Source organism: Idiotropiscis lumnitzeri, chromosome 3, assembly GCF_059441095.1.
Source record: "Idiotropiscis lumnitzeri isolate Australia: NSW breed Sydney's pygmy pipehorse chromosome 3, RoL_Ilum_1.0, whole genome shotgun sequence".
Classification (NCBI taxonomy): Eukaryota; Metazoa; Chordata; class Actinopteri; order Syngnathiformes; family Syngnathidae; genus Idiotropiscis; species Idiotropiscis lumnitzeri.
In genome coordinates, this window is record NC_142393.1 from 27,858,875 (window position 1) to 27,886,248 (window position 27,374).

The 27,374-nt window shown below is 42.2% G+C and overlaps 2 protein-coding genes across 3 annotated transcripts; one reads left to right on the top strand and one right to left on the bottom strand.

Annotated features, from left to right (window-relative positions):
- Positions 1-1,928: 1,928 nt before the first annotated feature.
- On the top strand, positions 1,929-12,108 carry enpp4 (ectonucleotide pyrophosphatase/phosphodiesterase 4). Its single transcript, XM_088289929.1, has 8 exons — positions 1,929-2,077; positions 4,235-4,478; positions 5,376-5,669; positions 5,746-5,850; positions 7,386-7,584; positions 7,663-7,836; positions 7,913-8,182; positions 8,280-12,108. Exons 2-8 carry the CDS (start codon positions 4,236-4,238, stop codon positions 8,384-8,386), a joined length of 1,392 nt encoding a protein of 463 aa, XP_088146055.1. The 5' UTR covers positions 1,929-2,077; position 4,235; the 3' UTR covers positions 8,387-12,108.
- LOC148340701 (XK-related protein 6-like) lies at positions 11,451-26,803 on the bottom strand. Of its 2 annotated transcripts, XM_088289928.1 has the most exons (5): positions 26,624-26,803; positions 25,728-26,534; positions 20,299-20,495; positions 18,513-18,930; positions 11,451-15,647 (listed from the first exon to the last, which is right to left on the bottom strand). In XM_088289928.1, exons 2-5 carry the CDS (start codon positions 26,300-26,302, stop codon positions 15,143-15,145), a joined length of 1,695 nt encoding a protein of 564 aa, XP_088146054.1. In that variant the 5' UTR covers positions 26,303-26,534; positions 26,624-26,803; the 3' UTR covers positions 11,451-15,142. The 2 variants fall into 2 exon arrangements, with proteins under 2 accessions (XP_088146054.1, XP_088146053.1); XM_088289927.1 differs by having other exon boundaries at positions 25,728-26,803.
- Positions 26,804-27,374: the final 571 nt, after the last annotated feature.

Here is a 27,374-nt window from a genome sequence, read left to right on the forward strand (position 1 = left end):
GTTGAATGAAGTGGACGCAAAACAGATTGCCTTGAGTCTGACTCGGTGACAATAAAGTGTGAGTGTGATAACAATATACCAATATTATCACATATCATCCCAGGACTTTGGACTCAAACTTAGACAGATAGTGCCAACTAAGGAAAACAGTCTTGCTTAAAGGAGAATGCCGCAGTCACAGGATTTACGTCTTGTATGGAGCCAGATCGAAAAGGACAAACTACTAAATACAGACCTACAAAAACCACAGTGGATTTTTACATTAAAGCTACCTTCCTACTTAAGTTTGTAATTATAAGCGCAATACCCAAAGACGGCAAGCTACCCAATTAGAGCCCTTCCACCATTTCTGAAGGGTGATTGGTAGTGATGGGTAAATTACGTTTTTGTGAGGCACTGAACTACTTGAGCTTGTTGTTTTGGGAATTGGGTTCATTATTTCACACGTCGGTTCTAATGACCTCTCCTGACAAAAAGCAAAGCAGCGGTGCTTTAAAACACACACACCCAAGCACACGCACTCACACGAAGACTGAATATCACGCTCCATTTACAAATTGTAACAATATTATTCTTAGTTATGTTATGTTGCTTAGGGGGCGGATTACAGTGACGAACGGAAGAAAGAGGAAGTGACGTTTTCCCTATGTCAACAGACTGAAGTAACGTACTGTACTGCAAAAGTTAAGAAGTTAATAAAAGTGAAGTAAGCAAGTCAATGCTTTAATCGTCCACTCTGTATGAGAAAACAGAACAGAGTGAAACACAAATAAAGATGAATGTGTGCATCGTGTTATTATCGAGAGAGTTCTGGAAACGAAACTACGCTGTGTGGGTATTCTTGTGTAACTATAAAGCAGTGATTATGTGGAACGGGGAACGTGCAAACATTTTCATTGAGGTAGGCCCACAATATGTTTGTATAACCCTTTTTGCATTGAGTTTCGTTCGTTTTTTTTTTTTGCTCACAACTTCTCCAGATTTGGAAAATATTAGCTCCAAGGTACTGATTTTGTTGGAATACATAAACATTGTTTGCTATAGATGGAACATATGGGATTAAAGGGTTAGGGTTTTCCTAACCCTATGTCTAAATATGTGCAAATATAAAAATACATTTATAAATGTAAATCAATGTACGAGTTACAAACTACAAATTCAAGGATAGCTCTGGAAACTGAACCCAGGGTGGTAAAGCTACAGAGCTCATGCTCTACTGACTGAGCAAGTCAAGTATGATGCCTTCTTCACTAACATGTACAGTACATACACAGTATACTGAATACGAGCGCACTATATATATCTTTAATTTAGTTTTTATGACTTAAAAGACCGGTGGTCGTGGGTTCGAATCCGGTCCCTTCCTGTGTGGAGCTTGCAGGTTCTCCCTGTGCAGTGTTTGCCTATCTTATTGTCCTTTCGGTTGTCGCCACAGCGTGTCGCCCTTTTCCATTGGAGTCCGAATATCCACCAACTTCCCTCATGTCGTCCCTCACATCCATCGACCTTCTCTTGAGCCTACTTCTTGCTCTTTTCTTGGCAGCTCCATACTCACCAACCTTCTACCAATATACAGTTCTCACAATCTCTACTCTGGACATGTCCAAACTATCTGAATCGGCTCAATGTAACTTTTTCTTCACGATCGCTCCCCTGTTCCACATCCAATATGGCCACGATGTTGACGTACAAGGCAGTACTTTCACTGCGCTCTCTGTCAAAGACATTGTTCAAGAAAAGTGAACGTGCCATTTGAGTTTGCCCATTTTGGCTTCAATAGCATTTCAAAAATGTATTAATATACGGCCTATTTTTGTTTAACAACAACCCTTTTAATCCGAATTTGCGCGTGGGCGTGTTTAAAGGAAAAAAACTAAACAAAAACATACCCACAATAATATATATACGCATACAAAAATAAACTATTTATTCTGAAAGGTTCCACCGGAACTAATTCCCGTGCATCTTCGCCTCCTGTCTCAATTCAAGAAACGCCTCAGTCATGGCTGGATGTTACGAGATAAACGTCAAGAGTAAACGTTGACGGCGTCTTTGTGGAGGAGGTCAAGTCTGCGAGGTAAATTTGTGAAATACGTCAGCAAATTGACTTTTACGTACAAGTGTCATTGCCTATACGAGAAATTGACGCTGTTTGAATGACAAGGGCTTAATAAAATATGGTGTGCACCTTTGAGTCGTTTGAATGCGTCGCGCCTTTAAATATGCGCGTGAATGCGTTCATTTGTAATTAAATGAATGACATACGGCAATAATAACATTATATGTAGCCAAAAGTGATCACTCCAGTCACGTCAAGGTGGATAAGGGGACACTCGCTAATACAGGGTTGTCCAAACTTTTTTCTCTGAGTGCCGCATACAGAAAAATAGAATGACGCAAGGACCAGTTCGAAAAAGTTTTATTTTAACTTATTAAACTTGGTGAAACTAATCAACCAAACAATGAACTACACATTATTTGTATATTGCAGTTATTTTGAGGAAATACTACGTCGATGCTTTCTATCAAAGGTGCATAGCAAATAGCTGAGGACTTCTTTTTAGGTTTCTGGGTGGCCCGTGGCCACGAGAACAGATCGACTCCTCCATTGAACAGCAGCAGAAGCCCATCTCCACATTAAGAATAAAAAACAAGAGCAATATTGTACGCCAAGTAATTTGTTATGTTCACAAATCAGACCTTGACACGTGAAGAAACCAATTTTGGTTCCTTAAGTTAATGTATAGGTCTTATAGGACATATGTCGATATTTGAGCTGTAAATCTATTTGTACATTTGCATATCTAAAAAAGTTTAGTAGTACCCTAGATTGCTGGCGTCCGCCCAGCTGCAGCTACTCTTCTAACACTACCCCGATAAAGATGTTACCTCATCTACCTACTGATGACGCAGCATCAGGAGCAACTGGGAGTTCAGTCTCTTGCTCAAGGACACTTCAACATGGTCACAGTGACTGGGGATCGAACCCTCAACCTCCGTGTTGGGAGACAACCCCTCACGTACTGATCCATGGCGCACCCAGAGATTGTCTTCCTGTCCATAGTTGCTTACTGCAGCTGTATGTTGCTGATGAGGAAAATGCTTAAGGTTCCTAAAATCCAAAATATTGAGACCGATGTTTACATAGGTTGGTAGGTAACGCTGAATGCGCATGAAATCCAAAATCCTGTCACGACTGATCTGATATTTTCAGTGGTTGAAGTAGACATGAGTCGGGATGTGCATGCGTGTTTTCTGACATTGAGCGTTTTTTTTATTTTTGTTTAAACGTTTTCAGAATGTTTTGCATGAAGGCCTCCAAGTCAAGTCATGCTTTCGCTATTCATTGTTTTAATGGAATTGACTCAAATCTTATTTGCGGTTAAAATTGGAAGCTTCTGGGCCACAGAGTATTGTTTCTGTGTTTCATCAGAGCTTTATTTCTCACTGGCATCTTGGCATGCGATTGCCAAGAGGTAAAGAAATTGTCACGCGGAACTGTAAAGCTCTCCCAGTTACCACCGTAATGACTGTTTTTCATTTGTTTCATATAAGGCCTGGAAATGTGTATACTAATATTTTCTGCAATTTTGCAAACTTTCCTACTGCTTTCCGGTAGGCTATGGGCTGACTTGCATGCAAAGTTGTTTTGCAGTGAACCCGCAGAAATATGTGGTTAAGCAGTTGCAATTTTACCTTTTCTCATTTTTCTCTGGGAACCTGTTATCGATTGTTTGCTGAAAAACGCATCCATTCTCTGTTTTTGTGCTTTCATTTCAAATTTCAAAATCTTTGTTTTGGGACGTCTTTTGCGCAAAATAATGGTGCAAACAAATGCTATCCCATCTTTAATAAACAAACTAAAATCTCGAAATATCAGAATAACAAAATCCTTTTCAAACAGTGACCACTGATGTTGTTTTGTAACACCCTTAAAATGTTTTTTTTTTAAAATCAGAATTTTCTTTTTTCCACCTGATACCGATCAATTGAAAATTATCGGCTCCAATTTCTGATAACGTGACCTGATTGGGACACCACTAATCTTGCTTTTAAGGAACTATGTTGAATCTGGGGGAGGAGCTTAATTTAGTCAGGCCACAGCCCTTTCAAAAAGAAAAAGTCCTGTCTGCATCTATAGCAAATGACAAAGATTTTTGCGTAGCAGAGGTTCAATTTAAATTGCGACTGTAAACTGAGACTTCCTTTGTACATACCTTCTTTCTGTTTGCAGCATGTTCCTGCAAATATTTGTACAGTTGGGCCTCCTGTATGGTCTTTCGGCTCTGGTTACTGGGAGCGCCGCTTGTCAGCAACATCCTCTGCCGCTGCTGCTTGTATCGTTTGACGGCTTCCGAGCTGACTACCTGCAGAGGTTCCCGATGCACAACCTCACGCTCTTGTACAGCCAAGGGGTCCTGGTGGAGCAGCTCACCAACGTGTTTGTCACAAAGACCTTTCCCAACCATTATAGCCTGGTGAGCCCACCTTAACGTGAATAACCGTATCAAAAATGGAAGTGTGATGATGGTTTGAAAGTACTACAAGCATAGACTAAACAAATACAACAAACATTGGATTCGAGTGAAATAAACAAAAAACAATGGTTCACGTTTATAAAAGACAAAACATATATAAATGAATAATTAACTAAAAGCCATTCTATACAAATATATCTATTTATTGAGTTTGCTTATAAAAATATTCACATTCTTAGTCGCACACTGGCCTTCAGGAAGACTTTCACAGGTGTGGGCTATCTATATAATAACTTGCAGCTCCCTCACAGCAGATTTTGGTTTTCATTCTTAAAAATTATAAAATAAATAAAAGGACAGAATTAGAAGACTTCTAAAAGTTCACTAGGTGACAAAAAAACAAGGTCTAATTATCAAGCTGGCACAAAGCTATTAAGACCTCAATAAAATGATTTGAAAATAATTTAAAGTGTACAGTTAGCAATTGGCGGAATCTTCAAGGGCACACTTTTGTCAAATGTATTAATTAACATCCTAACCACACTAACAAAGAGTTTTGCCAACAGGGCTTGCTAAAAATCATGAGTGAAAACTCTTTGATGTATCATTGATCCCTTGAAAGGCCCGATTTTCTGTTAATGCAAGATGATTACTGCTTCTGAATTTCTTGCTACACCAAGATAAAGCTGTGTATCATCAACGTTACCGGGTAAGTGGATGGACTGAATTAGTGGATGGGACTGAAATACTGACGAGAACTCACAGAAAGAATGCCCACCTCCGTCTATATGTAATCTTTACACCATGTCATCTGGACTCTCAGCATTAAATGTTTTTGAGTCTGAAATACAGTAGTAGTTGAGTGAGTTCATGAGCAGCTGTTGTGCTTCCCCGCAGGTGACGGGACTCTATGCAGAGTCTCACGGTATGCTGGCCAGCTCAATGTACGACCCCATCAGCCACAAGCACTTCCACGTGGGCAACCGCAGCGACCCAATGTGGTGGAATGAGGCAACACCTATCTGGCTCTCAGCACATCAAGCAGGCTACAGGACGGGGGTTGCCATGTGGCCTGGCTCTGATGTGGTTATCCACAACCAAACGCCCACACACTTCTTTCCTTACAGCCCCGACGTGACCTTCCGGGAGCGTTTGGGCAACGTGACAAACTGGATGCTAGGAAGTGAAAAGGTAGCTAGCGATTGGTCAAGTGGCAAGTGGCGGCTTAGGACGTTTCACTTAATGTGTGGAAGTTGTCTCATTCCAGGAAGAAGGAGTAATGTTTGCAGCTATCTATTGGGAGGAGCCAGACCGATCGGGACACATATATGGACCTGAAAATATTTCGGCCATTGGCGAAGTGCTGAAGGAAGTAGGTACCCTTTTTAATTTGCTCACGTCATCATGGAAAAATGTTTCAGGAAATAATATAACAATATATGATATAGAAAACTGAAATACTCACAGAAGTTATCGATATTCATTCGGCTTTTGTGTGAAACTGAGAATGAGCCTAATATGCACTATAAAAATCAAATTAAGTGCACCTGTCAAGTAGGGCTGAACGACTGGGACATGCCCGGAATACTTCACCAGGGAGGCGTCCAGGAGGCATCCTAATCGATGCCCGAGCCACCTCATCTGGCTCCTCTCAATGTGGAGGAGCAGAGGCTGGACTCTGAGGCCCTTTCGGGTGACCGGGCTTCTCACCCTAGCTTTACGGGCGAGCCCAGACACGCTGCGGAAGGAACTAATTTTGGCGGCTTGTATCCGAGATATTGTTCTTTTGGTGAGGGTAGGAATGTAGGTCGATCGGTAAATCAAGAGCTTTGCCTTTCGGCTCACATCCTTCTTCACCTTAGCGGACCGATACAATGTCCGCATTACAGCAGACGCTGCACCGGTCCGCCTGTCACTCTCACGCTCCATCCTCCCCTTGCTCGTGAACAAGACTCCAAAATACTTGAACTCCTCCACTTGGGGCAGGATGTCTAACCCCGACCTGGATAGGGGACTCCACCCTTTTCTGACTGAGGTCTCAGATTTGAAGGTGCTGATCTTCATTCCAACCATTTCACACTCGATTGCAAACCGCTCCAGTGGGAGTTGGAGATCACGGCTTGAAGAAGCCAACAGCACCAGATCATCTGCAAAAGGCAGAGATGCAATAACGAGGCCACCAAAACAGATCCCCTCATTGCTCAGCGGTGCTGTCCATAAAGGTTTTGAACACAATCGGTGGGATAGCCTTGGCAGAGTCCAATACTTGACTGCAAATGAGTCCAACGTACTGCAGGCAATGGGGTGGTACAGGGACCGAATTAGTGGGCTTGGTACTCAGTACTCCCGAAGCACACCCCAACCCCACCCCTTCTCCAAGTCAACTGTTCCGGGGCAAAAATTAACTTTTGTAGAATTATATAGCTTTTCTAAAATTAAAAAAAAATATATATATATATTTTTTTTACAAAGTCAAATTTAATTTCATAATGTCCGTTTCCACAGTGTTGTTTTTATTTCATTATGCCGTTTTTCAGCACAATGACTTGGTCTGTCAATCAAATCAAATGAGACAGATTTAGTTAAGTGAGGATGGGTGTGATGTGGACATGATGCTATTTTTAATGAGCTCTGAGCTGATTGGTTAGTGTAACCTGTCCACAAGTAGAATTCTTCTGGTTGATGAGTTTGGGGGGAATAGGAGCACTTAAAAAAAAAAAAATAACACTCACACATTAGATGATCATCAAATCAGTTTGTCTGATTACGATCCCAAAACGATAAAATGTCCAGCCCTGCTGTAAATGTTATCGAACAATGAAACCTGAAATTTCACCTTTTCAACTCCTGGTGATAAGTTCCTAGAATATTTTTGCATGGAATCAAATTGTGTGGTTTCTCTCCCAGGTTGATGACAACATTGGCCTGTTAATGTCTGAACTGAAGCGGACCGGACTGTGGGGCCGTGTAAACATCCTGGTGACCAGCGACCACGGCATGGCTCAGTGCTCGGCCGATCGCCTCATCCGACTGGATGATTGCTTGCACCCCGACAACTACACGCTGGTGGACCTCACGCCTGTCGCAGCCCTCATCCCAAACAACCGTAAGTTGCCAATTGTAGTGCAAAGCATTACGGAATGTTGCTGGCATGAGTGTATCGTGTTGTTGTGTGTTCTTCTAGAGCCAGAGGCTGTGTTTGCCCTGCTCGAGAAGTGCCACGCCCACATGACTGCCTATTTAAAGGAGGCTATCCCAGATAGTTTGCACTACCGCAACAACGACCGCGTCCAGCCCATCATACTGATTGCTGATGAGGGATGGACAATAATACAGCGAGGAAACAAACTGCCGAGACGTAAAGCATGATTTCAGATGTGACTCGAACAAAAAACTTGACTTGGCGAAGCTGATCTGTTTGTTCCTTCCCTCAGTGGGAGATCATGGCTACGACAACTCCCTACCCAGCATGCACCCCTTCATGGCGGCTCGGGGACCCAGCTTCCGGAGTGGCTACCGACTGAAGAGTTTGGAGAGTGTGGACATTTACCCTCTTATGTGCCGCCTCCTAGCTTTGTCCCCGCAGCCCAACAATGGTACCCTAACCAAGGCTCGGTGTATGCTCGTGGGTGAATGTGGCCAGGATGTGTTGGTGATCGTCGGTCTGGTGATGGGTATCTTAATCGTGCTCGCTACATTACCTGGTAAGTAATGTCTGGGATATCCGTATGCTAAGACCGTAATGATTAGATGTTTTGCAAAGCACAGGAAGTAAAATGTCCTGTAATGTGTTATCCACAGTTCTGCTCAAGCTAATGGCCCGCTGGCTTCGGCCATCCGTTCCCCAAGCCTTCCAGAGACTTCAAGTTGATCACGACAATGATGAAGCGGAATCCCTGCTGGAATAACTTCCCTCAAGCTTTATCTGCTCATGCACTTTAGACACTGAGGTAGAAGACGTGAACCCGTTTAGATCAACTAGCACCTCAGTATTTCTGGAGTTGTGCACTGTTACTTGAAGATCCTGATTGGGGAGACCTGTTAAATGAAGGTGTCTGTCTCTCTAGGCAGACAATTTGACTCTGCTGTACGAGCAAGTTTTAAACCAGTCAGGTTACTTATTCAGCTCTGATTCCCTGTTCCCCTTTGAGTCAAACCTAATGACCATAATTATTCCCTAGCCCAGTAAAACACGCAAAAATCTTGCCAAACGTGCTTCAAGATGAAGGGTGTGTATACAGCACACAAAATGGCAGGCAGTGGTGGTCAATCATCCGAAGAAAGGGTTGTATTTTATTTAATTTTTTTTAATCTAATTATGTAAAAATACCCTGTGTACTGCCTGAAGATGGCTGGGATGGGCTCCGGCACGCCCGCGACCCTCGTAAGGATTAGCGGTTCGGATAATTTAGCTATAGCTCTATTTTTATTTTATTTTTGTATCTGTCATACTACTGTTAGCCAGCAGAGGGTGGTCAATAGCTTAGTTGTACAAGTAAAGTACAGTATTTGACGTGTGTGTTTATAGAATTAATCAGTGACCGCCATTTTGCACAATACGAAGTAGCAGTACGCGGAAGTAGCACTACGATCCAATGGAGTTTCTCAGGGATCTCATTTTGGCCTGTGTAAGGATAACACAAATGTACTTTTAGCGGGAAAAAAAGGCATAATTCCATGTGTTAAGTTCTATTTAAGACAGTGGCTTTGTTTTTAATGCTTTTCAATTTGGAATATCACTTTGCTCTCCGTTCTATCATATTTGTGACATATAGTCCGACAACAAATTAAAGTAGGCTTCTCGTTACATCACTATACATATGAAGTTACTTTGTAGTTGTCTTGTTTTTTAAGCTTCCCATCCTTAGCTGTAGTCGCTGAGTGCGCATGGTCCTGGTTTGGTAAAATGATATTGAGTCGTTGGTCGAATATGTCCATTTTGAGTGTGTCTCTGGCCTTTGGTTGATTAATTCTCTTGTGTGATGTTGGGTTTTTGTCTTATGTTAAGTTAGGTGTTTTACGCATTTTTATTTTTTTTCTTCTTTGCACTGGAAGGTATTTTCAGGCCTATGAGAGATTCTCACTCGAGAGATTTTGCGTGTGAATGAACTTCCTGAAATTTGTAAGGTTCTCTTTTGCTCGGTTAAAAAAAAAAAAGAAAATATGACACATATTTGGAAAAATTTATTCATAATTCATATATATTTTTTCTCCATTGCAGTCACAACAAACACCGTGTAACAAAAGGGAAGTACTGTATATAAAACAATACTGACATACATACTCCATATATTTTACATTATACAACATATCATTACATCATTATCTACATCATAGTAAATATATGCAGATAAATAGACTTTTATTTTTAGGAGGTATTGTAAGAAAAATAACACAATTTCTAACATTGGCTGCGATTGAGCCATTTGTGAAAAATATTCAACTCTTTCCCAGAATGATGTGACAATATTGTAGACGCAGCATACAAAGAAACCAGCGAAACACAATGCATGCTTCTGTCTCCGGTTTCCACTGAGACATTTGGTGTGAGTTTGGGGATTTCTCCCCAAAGACGGGTTGGTTCCTGGATAATTGTGAGGTGCACATACATTTTACATGGCTGATGAGTGGACCCACCATTAAACTCGCTTCTCCACAGATGACACTGCAGGAGACTCTTTGATTATATAAGATCACCTTAACCCTTCCATGAAAATTGACTTGCGTCAAAGTTGGCAGAACCCCAACTCTACAAGCGATGTTGACAGTTCATGCTAAGCAAACCATGATTCTGTAGCTTCATGTCCAATAATTAAATCAAAATCCAGTTTTTATTTTTTTTCTAAATGGAAGAACAATAATTTCAGATGCTTGTATTTCTTTGCATGTGAATGAGTAAACCAATTGCCACTTGGGCAGATGTCTTGCCTAAATGTAATCGTGTTCAGACATTTAATTGTATCGTCGATCATTGTGCTTCTATTCAGGACAACACGTTGGCACAGACTCCTACAAAAACACCTGCACTGTATTTTTCTTCTCTCAGCGTACATTCTGGATATTTATAGAGAACATTTACTCGCTTTCGAATGAGCAATCTGTAAGTAAACTCAGCCAATATTGAGGAAACTGATGAGTTCACACAAAATAGCTATTTACAATCAAAATGCCACAAGAAATCAAAAGCTACTTTAGCACAGTTTCTACAGCTACTTATTTTCAAGCTAAAGACCACAGTAGAAAAGCATGAGCTACCTCCACCAACCCCCCCAAAATCTAATTATTTTTACCTGATATAACTATAGTAGGTGATACTTTCACAACAATGTAACAATCTGTCTTTTTTTTTTTTTTGGACAATTTTGCTTAATAAAATGTGATGTGACTGACACATGCACGCATAGCCTCACATAGGCATCATATGCTTTGCAGACCCTGATAGTGGAACATTTTAAGTACTTAAGCACAAAATGTTTTCTTTCTTCATGATAGAATGCACATTCCTCAGTCGGGAATCCCAGTTATTCCCAAAGTTATTTTTCAATGTTTTGAACCCCTTCCCAACTAATTTGAAAACATACTACATCATTCTCCCTTGCACCGAATGACTTAAAAAAAAAATAAAGGCAAACAACTGATAAGAAATGAAAAGCGATGGTGCCGCGAAGCTAATTTGTGTGCGTAAGCTTGCATAGCTGTGAAGGTGAAGCCATACAACAGTAGAGCACTGAAACGGAGGGACCTTTGCACGTACAGTGATGCAGAGTCGCCTGTAGGTAGACAGAAACGAAAAGGAGGAGATACCTGAGGCTACAATCAAGTCTGAGCACCACACATGCAAAGCAGGACACCTACAGTAGGTCAGAAGTCATTAGATTGACAGGTTTTGCTTTTATAATCCACCACAATGGTGCTTGTATTGCAGAGGTGGCCCTAAATTACGACCCTTTTACCATTTAAGAATTAAATATGTTTGATTTGATTTCAATAGGAACTCTAGTATACGGAGGGCCTAAAGAAAACTAGAACAAATGATAGCAGATAAAAGTCAAACACATCAGCAGTTGTTGATTGCCCAAATCTGTAATGAATAGGTGTCTTCATATTATTTTCCTGAATATTTATGTCAGACATGTTTCCATTGCAAATTTTGTTTTTCTGACCCTAATATAAATATCGAAGTAAACCCTCTGGAATCCAACTCTTTGGGCAGATGAAACTAATATCAGAAATGGCGGGAGTAGAAAAGTGTGGAGAAGGAAAGGATCCGAGGATCATCACCTGAAGCATAAAGCACATCCTGTGTCACGGCTATGTACAGCTGCCAGTGGAACTGGGTCACTGGTGTTTACTGATGATGTGAGGTGTTTTAGTGCTTTAGGCGCTTCACCCATTTCGCCAAATGCTACAAAAGGGATGTGGCGCTTCACAATATGCATTAATGGGAAATCCAAACAAATTGTTTGACAACAAACAGAACAATCTTCACCATGTTCTCAAGCCAAGACTTTGTGTAGTGTGTTCTTCTCAGTTTTACAACCACTTGTAAATGTGATATTCTCTGCATAAAATGGCTGTAGTTCATGAATTGTAAATACCTATCTGAAATTAAAGCTGAAAGCTGACAGTACTTTTTGGTTGTGCTTGACCTGATTCGGCTGTGAACCACCTGATTGGCTGGAGCTCTGGATGTGGCTGAGTGGCTGTTAGGGCGGTGACTCAATATGTGTACATAGCACCCACAAAACACTTAAAAAAAAGCAATTCACCCTGGGACTCACTCCTCACTGCCTTTTTTTTTTTTTTTTTTTAAATGGCACATTACATTGGTTAGCACACAAGGAATCACTTCTCATACAGTGCTTGCCCATGTGAGTGTGTCGCAACCACCCCTCCTAAAATGTCCATATCCACTCGTGAGTGTTGCTGCTTAAATGTGGAGCACGCAACACAAACAATCTCACCGTAACCATGACGATGCAAAACCTACTCATCTTCGCTTCATAGCACCATTAGAATCTTTTCCCAAATTGTAAAGGGGTCAGGGCTCACCGTATCCGTTTGTGTGTTCAAGTAGTGAGGTTGGGATGCATCCCGTGTCATACACTACTTTTCACTGTATGCACGAACAAATTAGCACCCTGCTGTACAGGACAAAACTGTTGTGAGTCTGTTCACTAAGCACATCTCCCTGCAATGAGAGAGTTGCATAGCAGTGGTCTGTGTGGCCACTAACTGAAGGCAGTACTCAAGTTGCACCATAGAAACCAAAGTGACAATCTGCCCTTTTGCACCTTAATGACGCATGCGTGTGCGTTACATAGTTGTGCATGAACATATGACTCTAATGCGTCTTCACACTGACTAATCTACTCATCTGTTGGCATCAAATGAACCGTAGTACCACAGAAACGAGTGTGAAGTTACTCATTAAAGAGCTGCAATCCCAACTATACTCTTTCATAGCATCGCCCCTGTAGAGCACATGAGCATATTTGGCAACATAAATGAATAAGGCAGGTGAACCCCAATGCAAAAATGTAACAAACAATGAAAGAAAAGTGCATTTCATGAATAAATAACATCATCATAAGGAATACTGAGAATAATTACCAACACTTTGGACAAAGCACAATAAAAAAATACTACTAGAATTAGTTTTGGAGAGCATTAAAATATTCCAAATTATTCCAAATACTGTTTTTCCCATTTAGCAACCCCAAATAATTATTCAATTACTTCATTATTTGTTCCGATAAACAACCAGTGTACATTTGGTAAGTTTTAGTCTTTGTAAACAAAAAGTAGCTTCAGGTTTACATTGCAATTTCATTTTATCTCATTTGCGTGACAGCAGCAATAATAATGTCTGAATGTGTCCTTCACACTGCATCATGTGTAATGCTTAATGCAAAAGTTAACCCTGTATTATGCCAAAAGCCCCCCACAACCGCTCCCACCCCTCAAGCCAAAGTCTCACAGTTTGTGATCGTCACGATGTGTTAATGCGGCTGGCCCCCTGACCACATGTGCTCAAGAGATGACGAATATTCTGTTTTCATGTTTTGACTCCAGCCAATGTAACAGCTTGGAATCGAGAGGAAAAACAATAAATAAATAAATATCACATCTTATCTGTAGGTGGCCTTGGATGAGTGGGTACTCTCATGCGTCAAGATGACAAAAATGACACAAATGAATAAAAATATGCTTGCATTTGCTCAAGTTGAAATTCTCTTTTGGTCATTGTCTAGCATATCAATCCAATATATTTCCTTTAACCCATATTGGTTATATATTACATCTTATTTCAGACATTGGGCCCTATTTTCGTAGTCTGGCGCACAAAAAAAAAATAATAAAAAATAAACGGGCGCATCTTCATTTCTGTGCTGGGGCAAATCAAGATTACTGCCTTTGGGAATTTGACAGACCGTTTGTGCCTCTCTGGCCGTAACTATTTGGTAAAAGAAAGTTGATTATAATTTACACCAGCTAAAAGCTAAATTGTGGCACAGGTTGTGTAAAGTAATTTTGGTGGATTTGTTCGAGGCGCAGGCAGATCGATTCTGAGCCTAGTCGCCAATGTCATTGTATTGTATTCAGAAACATGACAACTGTGCATCAATCCGTCTGTATCACTCAATTCATTGAACAAATTATTATCATCTTAACTACATTTCATAAAAAAAACCCTGACCAACTATGGATTTTGTCATACGGACACATGATCAGGGGTGGAAGGCAGCTAACTTTACTTCATCTTCAATTGCAGATCTTTTTGCAGTTCATTTTAAATGCATTCTGCACCGCAGCAAGTCCTTCTGTCATTTAAACCATGCAGTCCTCATACGCTGAGTTTAAAGGGAATGGGGGGGTGCTACTTCCAGCGGATGGCAAACAAGTCAGCTGTGCCCCCTTCTAACTGTGCCCATCTATCAAAATAGCAAAAGAAAGAAAACTCCACACATGCACACAGCTCGACTGCGCTTTGCTTTGAAATTAGGGCCTCATTGTCTTAAGATGCCTCCTCTAAGGATAGGACAGGGAGAATAGTGGACAACTTTTCTCCGTTCCTCTTTGCAATTATCTATGATACACATTCATTTTTTAGGAAATTAAATATTGGCTCATGTTATAGTCCAGTCCTTGGAACACATTTTCAAAAAGCCATGTTATTTTTTACACAATCCTTTTAAACGGAAATATCTACTTTCTGGTTGCTTGTACAGAGGGCATTTATCCCTCCACGAATCAAGTTAAACATAATTTTACAGAGGCAAGTTCTTTTTTTCCACTGTCTCGTCATTGTATAGGGCCTGTGTGTCCTACAATGTGAACAGCAGGTAGCAAATCAATCGGGTATGAAATATACTCATGGTTCTGACATGGATGAATGGTGGTAGTTGCAAATAGAGAGGAGGAGTTTTCAATGGACTCCCACTGAGGCAGCTTGTTGAGTCATGGCCAAGGGACTCGCGGGTTGAAGGTGCTCGCAAGGAATGTGTGTTTCTGTGAGCGTGTGTGCATTAAAATGTGCCAGATTGCTTTAGTGTCTCTGTGCTTATACCAAGTGTGATGTGTGTTTGTTATTCCTCTCTGAATGTGACACAAACATGTCTCTTCACAGTGTGTGTTACGTGCGCACGCGCTGTGTGTGTGTGTCAAAGTGAAGACTCATACTGTAGAAGTTCGTACAGCAGGGGTCCATCACGGTAGCGGATGCCCACTGCAGCCGGTGTGATGTACTGCAGGATGTTTATAGTCCTTCGCAGACGCCTGTCAACATAGTGGGCGTCCCACGCCGGGTAACGTTTCCTGGGCATGTCGATCTTTATAAGTGGGCCCTCGGGCTTGGAAGTGGGGGGCACTGACCTCACCTGGAAGACGGGAAGACACGTCTCAGCCACATCCTCTTCTGTCTGGGACTTGGTCATGTGTGCAGGGGTAGGTGGGGCGGTAGGTGGTGCAGAAGGGGGAAGGGGAAGACCCCAAAGCAGCTGGGCGCAGCAGGAGGAGGCGGGGCTTGGCTGGAGATGGGCAGTGGCAGGGTGCAGGAAGCCGTAGTACAACAGCATAACCAGGACTCCACCAGCAAATGTCAGGTAAACGCCGCACAATGCTGGGACGGCGTATGGGTCGGTCAGCACGGGGTCTCTGTAGGCGTACCTGCATGTGGACACAGTCATGTCAGGACTTTCTTGATGGAGGTTGGTTCATCATTTGGGTGTGTATTGAATTACCATCAAAATTTCTTTTAAATCTTGACTCTAGACTTGTGTTTACACTTTGGCATTTGGTTAAATCAAAACTCGTGCACACCTATAGTCTCAAGACCACTTGTCCTCATATCAGGTCTCAGGTGATCTGGGGCCTACTTCATCTGACTTTTGGTAAGAGTACACCTTGCAAATTTCCCCATTGTGGGATTAATAAAGGCCATCTTTATCTTTACCTTTACTGTGCTGCTTCCAGTATATGCATGTTACATTTTTGTCCAGTCAGATTTCAGTACTTTTGTTCCGCCATGTTAATCAAATCTGCGAAAGGGCTTCAGAATCATGAAGTACATACACTACATTTGTAATGGGATTGTTTCACAAAAAAACGCCAACATTTTAAATCGGCCTCAGAGGCCCAACTAGCTGACCCAAAACACAGTAGAATCGGCATTTTTCCATCCTCTGATTAGTTGGTCAGAGCAAGCCAAGTTTGACTAGCACAACACATCTGTATTCTGTAGTCATCTGTACACATCAATACATTTAATAATCAGCATCTTTGGTTGGTATGATGCATTTCATTAAAATGACAAATGTTATCACATAAATATTGATTCTGAACTGCTCCAGATTATGCACGCCACATTGTTGCTTGCTGCTATTTTTTGTTTTTGCATAGCGTTGGTGATTACATTGAGGTGTGGCTGTGGTGATATTTAGAGGCAGATTAAATTCTGTAAATCCTCATGGAAGGCCCATGTTGAAAATGCAAGACATGCAATTGCAATTCGGAGGGTGTCATTAACCTGTGTTACATATTTTTGGAACAAACTCCACAAAGAAAGGCCTGTCCGTGGACTAACTACTAATTCAACGAGTTCCCGGATCAAATTTCTGTAATTTCCTGCATTGTATTGGCCCAGTTTTTAAATAGAATGCACATTTAATGAGGTTCATCCATTTAAAATAATGAAAAATAAAAATACACTCCAGTTTGTTGTGTGCAATTTACAGCAAACAGTTTTGGTCAGATAGAAATATATTTTTTTCTTTTTTTAATGTTATATGTATTCCCATTCCGTAAATGCATACGCGCAGTTAGAAATTGTAAACTGCAAATCAGCTAATTTAGGACACTAACAAACCGCTGGCAAACACGCCATCATAGTATACAATACAACTTTATTAGCGCATTTCACAACAGCTGAAACTTTGAAGTCTTTAAAAAAAAAGACAAATAAAACTTTGTCCTCATTAACTTAAAAAAAAATATCAATTTAAAGAAATTAAATACCTTGTTATTTTATAAACTGTACCACATATAAAATAAGAATGTATGCTGCCTTATATTGCGTAAAGTCGAGTTCTTAAATCCTTAACGGCCATATTAGACATTTTTTAGACGGTGTTTATTGATTTATTTTGTAAATTTGCTAAAGCTTTTTATAAAATAAATGAAGACAATGAAGACTATTTGTTTTTTTTCTGATCTGACAAAACGACCCAATCCGTGACTCAAAATCTATGATCCTATCCGAACCGTGATTTATGTGATCCAGGAATCACTGCCAATAACACTAACTCTAACCCTAACCCTAACCAATAAGAGGTGTCATAGTAATACGTCTACAAGACAACGTCAGGGGAGAGACTTCACTGGTCACCACACTCCTTAGAGTCACGGTTTCAAATCAAAACCAAAAAAACTCAGCATACAAGCAAACAATGAAACAAAGAAATGAGATTAACACAAAACATGTATCTCTCATGCCATAAATATACCCAAAAGAAATACAAATAACACAAAAAGATTATAGCAATGGCTTCTGGGGAGCCACTTAGCCTTAGCCAATTACAGCAATGGCTTCTGGGGAGCCACTCAGACTCAGCCAATCACATGGCTGTTTAGAGAGATGTGCTGTTGTGCTTTGGGCTTTTGGCAGTCTGTTGTCTAAACCTGGCACGTTTCTTGCTTGCAATAACACAAATGATAAGACAGACTCCAACATTGTGGACAGCTGCCCTTTTGTCCAGCTTTCTCCTACACCATCACCCAAACACCATAGTCACATAATGTATAAGTCACGGTCAATTTGAAGCATAGATTTTGACCAGCAGGGTGTGCTAACATGCACTCCGTACAGCCCAATGAGTAAAAGGGTTGATGGTTGAGAGTGCGTCGCTTTACAAGGCGCCTCGTTTGTTTTGGGGAAGATTTGGGACTTTTAAGTGCGCCCTATGGCCCGGAAAATACGGTATATTTAAGTTTTCGCGTGAAAAGTTTCTGTCCAAATTATCTGTCTATTCCCCAATTTAGAAGACAAGGCCTCACCAATGTATGTGAGTAGTGAGTTGCCAAAGATAACCTCTAGGGTTTTCTCTTTTGGCCATGTAGGCCTACAGTAAATTGACTTTGACATTTTGAAAATGTCAAATCAAATAGGCTTGTTGTGCTTCTCCAAGCAGCACGATGGACGACTGGTTAGCACGATGGCCTCACATTGCAGAGGTCGTGGGATCAATTCCCTCCCGTGTGGCGTTTGAGAGCGCATGGTTGTTCGTTTTTGTGTGCCCTGCAATTGGATGGCAACCAGTTCAGGGTGTACACCGCCTACTGTCTGAAGACAGCTGGGAGCAGCTCTCGCACCCCGTGACCCTCGTGAGGAGAAGCGGAACGGATAATGGATTCAAATTTTCATGAGGAAGAAATGTTACAAAGAAACATATTACACATTTAAGTTTTGCTATGAGTTACTTATCATCACGAAGGGACCATGTTGATAAGCTGTCACTTTTGTTGGTTTTAACTCACCACAGGCCTGTGAGGATGGTGTTCTCAGCCAACACCACCGTGTAGTACGTAATCATTCTGTGTCGCGTCTGGCCTTCCTTGACGTTAAACCAGCAGAAGATGTAGACAATGCCCACTACCATGTTGAAAAGCACCTCCTCCCACTTGGACATGCAGAAATCGGTGCCCGCGTGCACCACCCAAAAGGCCATGGCGGACCAGTGGACCACAACGAAGATGCCAAAGTAGATGTGAAAGAGCGAAGCAAAGAGGGCAAGTGAGAGGACGCGGGACGAGATGGTGAAGAGGCGCCAGAAGAGGTGCAGCAGGGCCCCGCGGTAGCTCATGCTGCGCTGGTCGTCACGCGAGTCACGCAACAGTTTGTGGTAGGAGGCCAAAACCCAGGCGAGAGACAGGAGGGAGGCGAGGGAGGAGATGCCTGCAGGAGACAGACAAGACTCATGCTTCATTTCCTCCGAGTTAAATCCTTTTGGAACAAAGTTTGGTGAATCTTCAAGTGACTAGACACAAATTTAGGTTGAGCTAGTGGGGGTTGTCTTTAACTGGAACCAAAGGACACTTATTCAAAGACTCACAAAGCTCAAACATGGGTAATTATTGGATATTACAAGATGTTTTTCTATTCGTACCATTTGGTACAATCATCATGCTTTAGACATTGTTACATTTATGAGCAATTTTCTTCGCTAATTGGCTGCAAGAAATCATATACCTCTACTGCCTCATACTGATGTGTGTGCAATCAATTTAAAACCTTTGTTGAATTTGTAAAGGTTTTTGTGTACAAGTGTATCAAGATTTGTTTCTTTTGTAATGCTCCCTCCCCTTATATAGTTATTATTCCATTCACAATCATAATAAGCCAGTACAGTGTAATTTGTAATACGATTCCCCTTCACTTATTTTTTTCATCTACTAGAAATTTGGCTTGGTAAAATCAACTAGTCAAATGTCTATTAATGTCTCAGCTAATACTACACAAATGCAGTGGCGGGCCGTGCATTTCACACGTAGGCCTTCAGTGAAGTCCTACTAGTATGACTCGAATAAATCCCCCTCATAATACGATAATTTATGACACCACGGCTGGAGAAATAATATACAGACACACATATGCACTAGTAGGTGTTGGACGCCCTTGGCTCACGAGAGCCAGCTTCTCCTGACAAGTCCGTCCTGAAAATGGCCTTGCAAGTATATCTGCAATCAAATCCACACTTTTCCCCCATTCAGACATTATGGATTTCAAAAGCAAGAATATATTTTAGATTTTATAGCAGTTGTCGGGTAAGACTGTATCGTGTGGATTTGTTGATTCCGTATAGTGCTTCCCTCTTACAAGTGATTATCGAATCACAGAACACGTTCGCAAATTCAACGTGAAAGCTTACTGTCACCAACTCGTGATCTGATTGGCTATCGCAACAGTCTATCAACTCTTAGAGCCTGTCCGCTCACATAGCACAGATGCCCGCACAGTTGATTCTGAAGGTGGACTATGAAACGATGAAATCTGCAGCGCAACACAAGCTAGCTGATTTCTAATTGGAGAGAGAGAGAGACAGCTCACTGGCTAGCAACGCAACCACAAGCAATGAACATTGTGAGTTCGTTACAACACCTGTAATGATTGTGCTTCCCTGAACACAACACACAGTTGGAATCTAAAAGGCAGCTGCATCACCACCAACATTTCTGAACACGATGAGTGTAAACAGCTAATTAGTATTTGCACAGCTTCTGTTTTGTTTACGTGCCATGTAAACACGTCATCTCATCCACCTACACTGCAGTGTCTCGGCACGGTTCTCCTGGATCATGATGCACAGCTGCAGGACCAGCTGAGGCGCCGACTCCAGGAAAGTCTCCAGCAGCCGAAGCATGTTGACGTCTGCATACTCGAACATCATGGCCCAGTACCAGCGACGCTGGTGCTCCTTCTGCCGACGCGACATGAGGCCAAGGTATAGTGTCCTGATGTACCTGCAGCAGTCAGAGGTCATAAAAAAATGTAACTAATGAATTCATCATGAAAATAATGTATACCTTGCCGGTAAATATACACATGCACTCATGATGAGATACTAAGTACAAAAATCTGCCTTTTTTTAAAGTTAATCATTTAAGAGTTGATGATGCTACTACACTAATTTGACTCTTATTGGCTCTTATTAGACTGCGCATCATGTAAGAGTAGCATCTGCAATAACATTAGGTGATTGGGGTCAGAAAAAAAAAACTGATTTGATCTAAATCTACAATTACAATGGTCTTGCAAATATTTCTAAAGAGAATTTGTTTATAATGATAAAATTGAATTGCAAAATATTAATTTCAGCTACAAATAAAAGAAGCTCATAAAATCAAACTTTGGAAATAAATGCAATTCAGTTTACGTTAAAGGCAAGACTAAACTGTGTCATATTAAACAGCGATTCAATTGTACATTTGACATACATGCAACATGTAAAGCACACGGATTTAGGGCAGCACCATATTGTAAAAACGTGATATGGTTGAAGAATATAGCAATATCAATATTATTGCGATAACAAAATGACAATTTTACTATCTAATGAAATAACTACATTTTTTTTCTTGCCACAAAATAAGCACGCTCAATGTATTCATGGCAAATTGTTATTCCCATAAATAATGTTCAACTATTGGACGGCGATAGACATTTAAGTATGCATCTGACTGGCCAAATTCAGATGGAAAACTTATTGCATGTCTTTGTAATATGCAAAATGCACTGGCCAATATCCATATTTTTTTCTATATATTGTGCGTCCTTACATGGACACATATTTAATAAGCAAAGAACATTGCTGATGCCCAAAAGTGGTTTGGCATTTTTCCAATTTATCTTTTTTCAGGTCGAGCAGCCTTTATGACTTTGTACAAGATCAAAGATCAAGATTAAATGTTAAATACCATTAATTACGGCGAACATGAGCTACAAAAAAAAAAGCAGGAAGAGAAATAACAGATGCTCCACACTTTGTTGTTAGAATGCAGTTACAGCTCATGTGGGTAAACGTAGGATTTCAATTAAAATGACCTCTTAGTCATGAGTATACGGGTCTGTGTGGATGCGTGCATCCTGCAATGATATTTTCCATGTGCATAGGTGTCAGTGCATGCTTTTATGGCATGTCTGGTGTGGTGTTTCCATTACAGCCCTCTGCTTTGCAAAACGTACCAGTTACATCCACATAGCATGAATAATACAGCATCCATCGAGGAGCTCGTGTACACGCATGCCCTGGATCTTGGGTTGACCTTTTCTCTCAAAATGTGGTGTGACCTTGACTGGAGAATTATGTTTGACGTGGGTGTAAACACAACACAACCGCCTTTTGCTTTAAATATGGAAGAACGGGTCACCCTGACAGCTGCTTGCATTCGATAATTACAAACAGTAAGCGTGGATCTTCTCGATCAACCCTCCCCCAAGCACTCTCCCTTTTCGTCTCCCATCCCCCTTTACTGGTATTGTGTGTGAGCAACCTTTTCCCACCTCTTCCTCTCCCCATCTTATTCCTTCAATTCCCTTCTTCCTCCCTCCTCCATCCATTCTCTTCGACCCTTCTTCTCACTTCCTTGCTCCCTCATCCCTCTCCCCCTCCATCCTCTCCACAGCTTCTCTCCATCTCGTAACGATCCATCTCAATCAGTCTGAAGGCTTTACCCTGCCCCCTCTCTCCATGGTGCTCCACTTTTCCCAAGTAGCAGATTCCATTCTGCAGTGGTGCTCGCAGGTTGGAGGTGGAGGAGAGATGTGTGCGTGCGTGTGTGCACAAGTAGAAGGGTGGTCGATTTAACCCTTGAAAGTGACCAAAGCTGAGGAGCTGCAGTGGTGTTTTCCCTCTCAGCAGGATGTAAACAAACAGACACGGGCACACACACACCCACACAAATGCACACAAACAACAACATAGTTGCACCTAAAGCTGCTGTCTGCCTACAGGCAAGTGGACGCCATAAAGGAATCTTCTCCGAGAGTTCAACCAGTAAGGGAATGAGAGAGTGAACAATCTCCTTTGAGGGACTCGCGGCAGCAGCACACTCAGCGAGGAGACCGAACACAACGGAATTGTCGAGCAATGCTGCAATTCGGCTTCAGTAGTGGCTTTGGAATTGCAGATGAACAGCATTGCAAAGTCGCACATAACGGCCCATCAAAAATGCCATGTTGTGTCACATCATCATTGATCGTTAACAACAAAAGGATGATTTGGAGCCTGACGGCCAAACCAATACGGTATCTGGGTACACGCTCCCCATTCGCTACATTGACAATTGCGGGTTGAAACGAGGAGTAGCGGAGTGAATATTTCCCATATTTGCCTCACAGACAAAGGGCCAATTTGCCTGTCATGAGGCCAGTGACGACTCATGATTGGTTACAATATCATCTCAACATGCTCGTTTATAATCAATAAATAGTACTATAAACAACCATTTAATCGTGACACAACTGGTCACGTGAAATCTGAGTGATTTGGTAAAAATGTTTGTTTTCTTCCTGCAGGTTTAATTTTATGTCATGTGTTTTCCACAAACATTTCACCCTTATAAACTCAGCCCTGATCTCATCATCCCACAGTTCACATTGATGGCTAGCTTCGTGAAGTTGTACGGCATAACAAAGTGATCATGACAATTTCATATATTATATCATAAAATTGTATGTGACAAAATATAAGGGTTTGCGATTGGCTGGCAACTAGTTCAGGCATTAGTGATAGACTATGACCTCCGCACTAATTCATATTGCAGACAATGGAACTAAACTCAAACATAAACCAAGAACTCACCGAGTCTATAAACTATCTATAAATCAATGTGTGTGTGGGAGAGTATGAATGTGTACATGAGTGCATAGCGCTTCTTTTCCTCAAATTAAACTAACAACCAATGGGCAAGCTCTAACATTTTAGCCCCCCCACTCACCACACACAAACACACGCGCACACACACACACGAACACACACACGTTTGATGCTGTCCATCTAACTACCCTTTTATGCACATCTCCAAAAGGGGCTCAAAGAATTTGCAAACTACTGAACTGTTATTTCAGGTGATTTATAAACACAGATTATTCCCTTTCAGGAGTTTTCCCACAGACAAGGAATTAATGTCTACTAACTGAAGCATGAGGGAGCCTGCAGAGAGGCTTGCTCATCGAGCTGTCGTAGTGAAACAAGCTCTTCTTCCACTCAGCTTTATCAACTCGACAGCACACTTGTCCTTTAGAGTGGTGGACTGATGAGTGCCCCAATTTATGAGAATTTGTCACCTTATTGATTATTTGTCTTGTTGTGAGCATAATCTGAGTTACGCGCAAAATTCCGGTTTCCCTGAAATGCTGCTTGAGTGAAGTGGAAAAAAAGATCGATTTGCAGTTTAGTGAACGAATACTGTTGACAGTAGTGGGTGGTGTCTATTATGTACTATATGAGCCCACAGTGTAGTTTACTGAAAGTCGAGTGCCATTTGCGGTCGTGGTGTAGCTAGCAACCCGGCACTTATGCACGAAGCATTGTTGGATGGGTTGAAGTCATTCAACAAATGTATGCATCAAGGGTCCTCCGGTAGAGCAGTGGTTTTGTGTCGGCAGATACTACATATTTGTTTTTGGGATCTAGGGATTTCAAAGTAATGACTCAAGGGTCAATTGATCCTTAAACAATAGTCGACAGGAAAAGAACAGGTGAATTACCAGAAATATAGGAAAAGCTTCAATCAGCATGAATAGCTCAACATACCCACCATAATGTTGACTTTCAACTTGCCCAAACCAACAGAAACTACAAACTTTTTGGATGAGGCTGACATATATTCACAGTTGGAAACTATGCTGTACGTACATCATGTACATATATTCTATGCTACAAAAAAAAAACACTGGTCAACAGCAAATTAAAATCAGAGATGGCTTTTTGTGTCCCGAAATATATTTTTATGCTGATTTAATAAATATGTGTACTTTTTCTGCCCACATCCTGATTTTTAGATCTTTTCATATTTGTTTTTAAGTTAGACCTATAAAAGCTTGTGTAATACGGATTTTACCATGCATTCTTATTTATAGTTACAACCAGAGCTGAGCACTTGACCCTTTTTTGCCGGTCAGTCCCGCGCCCTCTATCTCGGTACGGTTACGGCTTCAACCTTCCGGCCATAATCATAAAAATTGTCGGGCCCCGACCCCCATTTCATCCCATAAAAAAAGTGTTTATTTAAAAGCAGAGGTTTATTTAAACATCATTAGCTGGCTAATTTACGATTCAAATCAGCTTACCTTATCATGGGCTTATTATGGTCTTATTTGTCTGCTTCTTATTATTCATCTTCTTCTGCATGAACATGCCAAATGCACGTAAATACGCACAGTTGGTGTAGTATCCCCCCCCCCTCTTGTAATGGTATGCCCAGTAGCAGGTGGGAGGCGTGGGTTACGTGATGCCAGAATAAGGAAATACAGGCACGCTTGAACGCACACTGCTGTTTCACGTCTCCTCATACACAAACAGTTGGTAGGAGCGCATTTGACACCTTCTGAGGCAATTTTTTGCCGTCGCCCATTTTACGAGTAGGTTCATCATACGCCAGGGGTCCGATTTGTGGGCCGGACTAAAATCAACCTCCAGCCTTTGTTCATCGAACCCTTATTTAAAATTTGTCACCCCTGCCCCAAAAATGGGCATCTGGTGGGCCGGAGGGCCGGGGCGTTCCACCCCCCGGGACAGACTGCCCATCTCTGGTTATAACTTTCAGAAAAAAAATCCACCTGTTGCTGAACCTAACCCTTAATTCCTAAATGTTACATATAACATATTTTTATTATTATCATTACTGGATGAGCTAGAGAAAAAACTGTTCAGATTTTAGAATCAACACGAAAAAAATCTAGAAAAAAAAAAAACATTGAGCAGTGTAATTAGCAGCCCAATACCAAATTGTCCACAGGCCAGTGGTAGGTGAACCATGTTTTAAACTGCGCTTTCTTTTTTAATTATTAATAATTTAGGTGGTGTTTTGTGGAGCTGGAACGGATTTTAGCATTTCAGTTATACGAAAAATTTGAGTCAACGAATTAAACTGTGTCATGTGAGAGGAGCTGCGTTTGGAAGCTGTTTGTAGCAAACCTAATGTGTGGATATCAGGTGCTGTAACACCCCCACCACGCAAAAGCCCACCTACCTCCACACTTGCCCCAGCTGGAGGATGTGTATGGTCGCCTGCCACAGCCAGATGGTGGCCAGCTGCAGGCGGTCCTTGCCGGGATAGTGGCACCCCGGAGCCACAGAACCCCGCTTTGTCAGACCCTCCACCTCCCCGAGCCCCCCGCCAGTGTAGTCCTGCACAAACCAGCGAAAACTCAAAATCTGGACCAGCATCGAAGGCACCAGCACGAAGAAGAGCGTGAGGCCAAACCACAGGTAGTCCCGCCTCTGGTAGTAGTCCACCGCGAGGCACAGGTCTGTGCCAACGTCCCAGAAGAAGACGAGGAGGGCCAGTATGATCCAGAGGCAGTCCAGCCACAGCTGCTCGCGGGGTGGGCAGTGAGTCTCCCGGACTCCGACCCCCCCGGCGGCGGCGGTTTGGCCCCCGCCGAGCAACGAGCCGAGGCAGGCGGAGCGGCAGCCCCAGTAGCACGCCGAAGAGCGGCAGCACTGGCAGATGTGGATCGCGGCCGAGTCCAGCGGCTCTTCGCCATCAACGTCGTAAAGATGGGCGAAACCCACCCCGGCTTTGCCGTCCGACTGTGCGGCCATGTTCCCCTTGCCGCTCGTACCCTCCGGTGAAAAACACGACAGCCGCACCGTGGTGCTTCTTTTTCGCGGGGTGCGGACACCGCGTCGCTTCCCAGATACCTGCTGCTGCTGTACGCTTCCCTCGGTGACTCCTTCCGGCCCGGGCCGCGGAGAGCCATCAGAGTTCCCTTCCCCGGTCCATTGAAGACCCCGTCACAAGAACCGGAGACCTTGTCCACGAACCCTGCATCATCTGATCATATTGGGCGACAGGGGCATATGACGTCATACATCGTGTTTTTTCTTTTTTTTTAAAGAAAAAAAAAAGAAGAAGAAAGATACGCCTGAGCGTGAATGGACGCGCGCGTTGCACTTTCTCCGTCCCGGTCGCTCAACTGCGCTCGCATGGCTTTCCTAACTTGAACACGGGCAGTAAGTGCAGCCCCAGCCCGTGTCCCAGCTGGCCCGGCTGTCCGACCCCTTCCTGCGCAGCCCAGCACCGCTGCCACGCTCCAGCTCTCACTCCGCTCTGTACCGGAGAACTGCACAAGAGTCTAACATAGACAGTTCGTTGTCCAGTCAGAGCGTCCGCCATATTGAATGTGTCAGAGCTACCTGTACTACGCTGCAATCATCTCTAAACCGCAACTCAACAATATGATAGTTAAATTTATTTATACTTATAATATGACAAAAAACAAACATAGAAGCTTAAAATAGAATACTGCATACTAACCAGAGGTGCTGATGCAGACTTTCCTTTTTTTCTTTGCTCCTGCCGGTCTGCATAAACAAGCTGTAACGTTCATACCTACTGCTCTGAACATAGCAACAAGCAACAATGAAGGTTGACCTACTCTCACAATGTCCAATTTTTATTGAAAAGTACAACTTAATTTTATTCATGTCACACATCATCCTCCCCCATAAATCAATGTTTGGTTTTGCATATTTAGCGCAACCAATCAGAAGGGTAAACATAGTAGACTTCAATAGCAGCCCCGTAACTGAGCAGCATAACAATGGTTTTGGATCACACACGGACAGATGCATGGTTGGTGGTGCAAGGCGGTCTCCAACTCCAGTATGTTAT

Coding starts and splice junctions, on each gene's coding strand:
- LOC148340701 (XM_088289928.1), bottom strand. CDS start 26,302: ATGGCCGCACAGTCGGACGGCAAAGCCGGGGTGGGTTTCGCCCATCTT. Junction 20,496..25,727: donor CAGCTGGGGCAAGTGTGGAG/GTAGGTGGGCTT, acceptor TGACTGCTGCAG/GTACATCAGGACACTATACC. Junction 18,931..20,298: donor CCGTGCCGAGACACTGCAGT/GTAGGTGGATGA, acceptor TGTCTCCTGCAG/GCATCTCCTCCCTCGCCTCC.
- enpp4 (XM_088289929.1), top strand. CDS start 4,236: ATGTTCCTGCAAATATTTGTACAGTTGGGCCTCCTGTATGGTCTTTCG. Junction 4,479..5,375: donor TTCCCAACCATTATAGCCTG/GTGAGCCCACCT, acceptor GCTTCCCCGCAG/GTGACGGGACTCTATGCAGA. Junction 8,183..8,279: donor CGTGCTCGCTACATTACCTG/GTAAGTAATGTC, acceptor TGTTATCCACAG/TTCTGCTCAAGCTAATGGCC.